Source organism: Calidris pugnax, unplaced genomic scaffold, assembly GCF_001431845.1.
Source record: "Calidris pugnax isolate Ruff unplaced genomic scaffold, ASM143184v1 scaffold211, whole genome shotgun sequence".
Lineage (NCBI taxonomy): Eukaryota > Metazoa > Chordata > Aves > Charadriiformes > Scolopacidae > Calidris > Calidris pugnax.
Genome location: NW_015091083.1, coordinates 3,974,512 through 3,981,592, shown reverse-complemented (window position 1 = coordinate 3,981,592; position 7,081 = coordinate 3,974,512). Strand labels below are relative to the sequence as shown.

Genomic DNA, 7,081 nt, shown 5'->3' with positions numbered 1-7,081 from the left:
TCTCCAGTGCTGTGAGAGAGGTCAGGCAGATCAAAAGGAGCCTGCTTGCTTGCTTGCTTCTAAGAAACTAATTCATGTTGTTATTATGATGAAGTACAGAGAATAGATCACACGTAATTCATTCTTCCACAAACATTTTATTGCAAAAATATGCAGGTTGTTTTCCATAACACAAAATATTATTTCAAGGCTTGTAGATTTTGTTTCAGGCAGGTTAAGCCAGGAAATTACAGAAAATTGCAATATACAAGAGATTTGAGATGTGCAGATGGAAAGCTGTATATAAAAGCCAGCAATGTTATCATTTTTTATACAGCATCTGCAACTGCGGTGCTTAAACAGTGTAATATCTGCTGCCCTGCTTCCAGTCCTAGTATTCGCAGGGTAAAATCCAGACCATCCAATCTCCATTTTTTACTTGAAGCATCCACTTCTGGTTGGTGTTGGAGATGGCTGATTTATAATTTACAGTGTGTTAAATATTTGTCGTTTTGTCCAGAAATAGTCTTTGCCAGTGAATATTATTGCAGAGGCCTTGACTTGTATCTGCTGTGTATACAGTGAAAGCACCCCAAGTTTCTCTAATCAAGGTGATTCAGGCAGAAGAAGGTAACCTGTCCAGCTGGGGTCACCTGCAGCTGAACATTATGCAGCAGAGATGGCCTGCCCAGAGCAACGTTCAGCTGTGGCTGGATTGCTCCTTCTTGCATAGCTTCACCAGCTTACTTAGCTCTACAGGATCTCACCAGCAGCCATCACCATCTACAGAAATACCCACCACACCGAAACACTGCGTGCTGTCCCTCCTTCCTAACATGAAGGAAGCCCCTACATGGCACGGGCTCCTCCGCTTCTCGGGTCATTGGTTAAGCCACTGCTTGCACCAGGCTGGCATCTCTACCTTCAGACTGGGACCAGATAGGACAAAACAATGAAACTCACATTACAAAAGCAGGTTGTGGAAGAGGTGGAAACTCCTAACAGACACTCAGATGCTCTCAAGGTAAAAGCCTTACTTGATGGGTCTCTTTCCCGGCCTGTAGGGTGCTAGACAACATCTATACCTGGAAACATGGTTCCCTTACTGCTACACATTGCAAACTTTGTTCAGTATCTACTGGGACACCAAATCTTCATAGTGTGCTGGAGGGAACAGAAGGGAACCTGAAAGTCCTGAATTCAGTTGGTCACACATGACTGAGAGCAATTGGGCTCAAAGGGGCAGAATTAGAGAGTACTGTCACATGGATGAGACCAGCTGCATTCTGCATCCATGAGAAATGGAGGAAAAATAGGAAGGGGAAAAAAGGGAAAAATCATGAACAAGTTTCCAAAAACTAGACTGAGTTTTTAATGTGTCAAGTCTTCTCAGAATTGAGGAAGGGTTTTCCCCTAGTAAATGGGGAGATTTTGAATTACAGGCCCATGGCAACAGAAACAAATTAGCACCACGAGTACATAATATTCAAATGAGTTTTATATAACTACCCTCCTCTTCTTCCAACTTTCAGACTGCATGAAAGAGCAGCAGAAAACCAAACTAAATGTAAGAAAACCAGCCTGCAGGCCAGGGAAGGGCCTTTCCCACTTCCTCTGTCAAATAAAGCACGCATGTGCTCAATAAATCACACCTTAAAATAAACCACACTCACCTAAGAAAATGAAAAAAGAGCAGAGGAAGGACTGGGAGTGACCCACACAATCCTGCTCCCACCACACCAGCTGCCCCGGTAAAAAATCAGAAGGACCTGACCTGCACAGCTCTTGCACATGGAAGCTTTCCCTGATGTGACACCGTCACCCGAAAAGGCCAGGTCTTGAAAATACCACAGCTCACTGGAAAGTGTGTTTTTCTGCTGTTGGTATGAACTCTACCTTGGTAACAAGCAAATAAAGCAAATTCAGCCGAACCCACCCAAGGCAGAAGCCACTGGAACTCCTGGCATTTTTTGGAGACTGTAAGGTGAAACTTACCTTCAGCTCATAGAGACCTTTTAGCAAGTCCCATAGTCTACTTATTGCCATTACACGGCAAGAGTTGTCGTGGTTCATCAGTGTGGCCTAAGTAGTGGATTTCTGGGGATCAGTGAAAGAGGAGACACAACACAGTTGAAGAAGGGAAGCCAGTCAACATCCAGAGTTTGTCCACATGCTCAGCGGTACCTTGAGGCAGGGCCAACAGTCACCACACCTCTTTCTCTCCTAGCATCTGAAAGGCCCCAAGATGAGGACTGGTTTATTGGGTCTTAGTACTCCTGTTCCTGAGCTGGTATTCATTTTGTTGATTGTATTCTCAATTAATTCACTGCTTGTTATTGAACTTTGGTTGGAGAAGCAGAACACATATTTTAGTGCACCCTCCCTTGTCTTTAAAGAAAAAGTCATAAAGCTCTTACAGTTTATATCTTACTGATTTTTTTGCACGACCGCCAGTTGCTTAATCCTCTTATTACAATTTTTCTCATTCCTTTTGCACCATTTCCTGAGTGTCTCCTGTTTAGTTGCTTCAATTAGACTGCCTTTTTTCTCCTGACTTTTCCTCTGTTTTGCTTTGAAAGTCTATTTTACATGGTACCCCTCCCATGGTTTACATGTGTGTGGGCAGAGGAGCCAGACTAAGAGGTGGCTGCTGTCGGACAGGGTAATAGAAACAAAATCTTCATTTAGCTATTCATCTGGCACAGCTAATGTCTCTTTTCTCATGGTTGGCACTCCTGGGTATTTCAGATATGGGCTAAACAGGGAAAATGAAGTGTTGATGAGACGTACGGTGGCATGATTATTGGCCACAAATGGAGTCACCGTTCAGGTCAGGTTGTACTGTATCTGTAAAATATGAGAGTTAAACAAGAATTTGGATTACTTTCCTGTGTTACAGACTTGAACTTTCCTCCCTTTTCCTCATTCAGCTGTAGGGTAAGAAAGCCTCTGCTTTCCATCCTCTTCCAGGAAGACTTCAGAAAAACTAAACGGATTAAAAATTGGGTGAGATCCTCACCTTCTCTGTAGCCCCTTTTTAAGGAGCCAGAAGAGTGTGCAAAGGCTCAAGGGCTACGCCAGCAGTGCAGGGGCAGGACCCAAGTGCCCACCACCTTTCCAGCAATGCTGTTTGTCGTGGGCAGAGCTACAGCGTGCAACAAGGATGTTCTGGGAGCGTGGGCAGAGGGAGGTCTAGCTGGAATCAGTGTGGAGACATTTTTCTAGCTCTTTGACCAGAGCAGCCACCAGGGGTGGCCACCAGGGGTGGCTAGGACATGTCTGCATAAGAATTTACACTTCTGTGAGGTTTGGGGTGAATACACACATGAAGGTACTTACTGCAAGATAGACGACATCTTTTTCTAGTTACCATTGGTCTGGAACTGGTTTAAACAAAGCCAAAAAAGAATCCATTCCTGGAATGATTGCTCACATGGGGAACTCTGTTTATAAAGCCAAAGTAATTTAGCTACAATGGCATAAGTATCTTCCTTAATTCCATAACTAGCTTCCTTTGTGTCAGACACCTTCCCTTGCCATTTTAGCAAGAGCCACAAGGCACCCTCCATCTGGACAGGCACAAAAACTAGCTGTAGGATTTGAGGAGTTTGTTGCTACTGTCAGACAATCTTAAAATATAAATTTTCTTCTCAAACTGAGAATTCAACTCATTAGAACTCACAGGTAAGATATGCAAAGGATGGTAAAAGAAAGCTTTCTAACATCTTTATTCTGCATACAGTAAAAAGAAAAAAGATGAAGGTGATGTAGAACAGTGGTTAAGTTCCCCATGAACTTCCTATTAGACTCCCTGCCTTCTCATATGTGACCAAAATCTTTTTTTAATAAACCTGTTATTATAGTTCAGAGTCTCTGCCAAGTGTTTACAGTGTTGCCCTCAGTAACAAGTCTCAGCCAAGGGACTTAATTAAAGGTAACCAGCTTTTTCAGTTATGGAATTGTCCTTAAACATCAAAAGGCAAGTGAACTTTAATAATAAAATCTGCAATTGCTTTTCATTTAAGAGAAGTTCTTTACTCCTCACTGTATGTAATCAGTTACTTCTTAGAAGGCATATAGTCTTTTCACATATAATTTCCCACAAGCATTTACAGATTTTATGACAAGTAACATAACGTTTGGAGTTCTGGCTTTATGTGAGAATCTCAGATTTCATACTTCCTTCTTGAGCTGATTCATAGATATAGGGAAGAATGTAAAAACTTAAAGAAGAATGTTTATAAAGGATGCCCCTTTTGATCTCACAATTTTTTAGTGTCCTTACAATTTTAGAGGCTTTGCTTTTCATTTTGGAGCACTTAGTTCTGCATATGTTGCAATTTTTTTTTACAGCCTTCTCAGAGGAGGTTCTACCTAGGAGGGCTTCTAAGTTGGTTTGGGGAGGGTGCTGAAGAGCTCTCTGAAAGTCTCGGATGGACAAAGGCAGGGGACACGGCTGCTGCCTCCCTGGGCAGAGCTGCACACCTGCTAAGTGAGGCTGGACCTGAGCTTTCATTCACAGTCCCTCATGGCCCAGCGTATTCACGTAAGACGTGGTCCATGCAGCTTCTACTGATGTCCTGGGCTAGAAACCAGAGCGGCCAAACCTGACAGGTGGACCTGGACCCCAGGCCAAGGTTGAGGCCCTGGCTGACTCACCGGCAGGAGAAGGGCAGGCTGTGACGTTGATGCTCTTTCCTCCCATCGGTGCAGGACGAGGGGGCAGTGCCAGCCTGTGCTGCCTGCTGGACCACACTGCCCAGTGCCATTTTGCCGAGCCGTTCTCCTTCAGAGGATGGGGGTGGACAGAGCAGCCACTTTCCCAGGTAAGAAAGTGCCTTTCTCCTCCCACTGCGTGGAAGTTTTGACTTCCCTGTGCCCGCAGTGTTAATCATTTACAACCTCTTAAACCCAGCCTGACCCTGGGACCCAGACTGTGGAGGTCAAACACAGCTGCCCAGCAGGTCTGGAGATGTCAGAGGCGCCGGGGCTGCACCCTCAGCCACCCTGGTCGTGGAGCTGGGCAGCTCTCACACAGGGCCAGGGAGCCAGGTAAAGGCAGCAATTAGCCCCAGAAAAATATGCGGAGAGCAATGAATCACGGGTGTAACATCACACGTGAGGTGGGGCCGGCAGCGAGGAGTTACCGGATTGCTTCCTCTGACCTTTGCTCCTTCTGCTGCACCTCGGTGTGCACCTTCTGCTGCTGAAGGCTGAGGACTGTTCCACTTCTCCTCGTTCATTTACCTGCTTCATGTACCACCTCCCTTTCTCCAGCTGGCAAGCTGACCAGGGTAAGCAGTCACTAGGAGGTCTCAGGGGCAAGCCAGTGCAGACTGGGACAGGGGATCTAGAGAGCCCACCAAACCTCAGATCCTGGAGCGTGCCCACACATGAGGAGACAAAGCCCCAGCTGTCCCCAACCGGAGTTGGCAGTAGTCCTGCTTCGAGCAGCAGCGAGGATGGGGGACTTCCAGCCACCCCTTCCAGACAGTATTTCACCAACTCTGTGAAGTCATTCACCTGCTCTTCCCACAGCCACACCGGCTGCTTCCAGCTCCACCTCTAAACGTGGTACCATCCGCTCAGACACCTCCTGGAAAAAACAGGTTGTCCCAGCGCAAAAAGAAGTCAAAGCCTGGCATTGTGATTTGTACAGATCTGGCTGATTTCAGATGCCTTTTCCTTTTCACACGCTCTTTCTTCTGCTTCTTGAATTCAGACTTATAAACTCTCCAGCACGGCATCCATCTCCTCCACATTTGTGAAAAACTTTTAAGCCTTGACATGTAAACATCAACAAAGCTCCTTATTAATATAATATATATATAATATTAATAAAGTCCTAGACTCTTTGAGACTGGATTGTGGGATAGCTGTATGGTCCATGTCATAGTGGTGACGAATAGTTCAGCTATGAGATGCTTTATGGATGACTTTGTCTTCTCACCATCTCCATCTGATTTTGAGCCGTAATAGAGAAATCAGCGGAGCGGGCTGTGGGAAGAGTGCTGCATTCCTGAGCTGGGTGAAACAACTGGTTGTGTGGAGTAAGCATTTACTTGGGATCACATAAACACTTCCAACTTGAAAGAGCCACAATCTCTACATCCCAGTTTGTTTATATTTAACTTTGTAGATCTCGGCTTGTGTGTTTTGCTAGTCTAACTAATGATGCTATACGAGTCCGACTGGATTGTGTCAAAATTTTCTGTTTACATTATGTAGTCTTCATGGTTTGAAAAGAAAACAAGCACAAGAGTACAAACAGTGGTGTATTGTAACGAAATGCCTTGTATGTAAAGGAAATGCTCATGCTCTTCACCAAGCCTGTAGAGCGCAGATCTTAGTGATACTGAAGAGCCCTTGATAACAATTACGGCCCAATTCCAATGAAAAACGGTGTAGATGAAGATATTCCATGTGAAAATTCGCCACAAAGAAAACCTGACAGCCTAAATAGACTGGCGAGAGCAGGCTGAGTGAGTATGCAAACGGCTCGTTAGTGGTTTAATTTATAGTGGCGCTTATTTCACCTTCACCAGGAAAACCCCTCTGCCGTCCGTACATTCCCCTTCCATTTCTGCCGGGGATGGGTGACATCCGTGCCAGGGGAGGACAATTCTCCTCCCCCCGCCGGGCGCAGCAAACAGCGGGCGAGAGCTCGGTATTGTTTGCAGCCCCCATATCGCCTCGGCAGGGAAAAAAAACACAAAACCCACGTTATTTATTCCGAGCGCCGCAGCGGGACGGGGCGAGGGGCGGCGGGGCCCATCGGGGCTGAGCAGCACCGGGCTCCGACCCTCCCGCGCCCGAGGGGGCGGCCGGTGCGGAGGTCGCGCTGCCGCCCGCCCCGCTCTCCAGGGAGGGGGTGCGGGAGTCCCGTCCCCCCGGTGAGAGGGGGAAAGGAGGAGGGGGTCTGTTGAAAATCTGCCGGCCGCCGCGGGGGGACACAGCCGGACCCGCGCCCCACTCCGCCCCGTTCCGCCCGTTCAGCCGCCCCCGGCCGGGCGGAGGGAGGCGGGAGGGAGGCGGGGGGGAGGGGAGGACCGCGGGGCGGAGGGGAGAGGGGCCGCCCCCCCCCTCCCGCACACGCCCGCCC

At 47.2% G+C, this 7,081-nt stretch overlaps 1 protein-coding gene across 1 annotated transcript in view; it reads left to right on the top strand.

Annotated features, from left to right (window-relative positions):
- Positions 1–6,443: 6,443 nt before the first annotated feature.
- Positions 6,444–7,081, top strand: part of CLMN (calmin (calponin-like, transmembrane)) — an 85,606-nt gene continuing 84,968 nt past the window's right edge. Inside the window, exon 1 of the mRNA XM_014957419.1 lies at positions 6,444–6,461. Coding sequence (XP_014812905.1) covers position 6,461 — 1 coding nt within the window. The 5' untranslated portion in view covers positions 6,444–6,460. The remainder of the gene's footprint in view (positions 6,462–7,081) is intronic.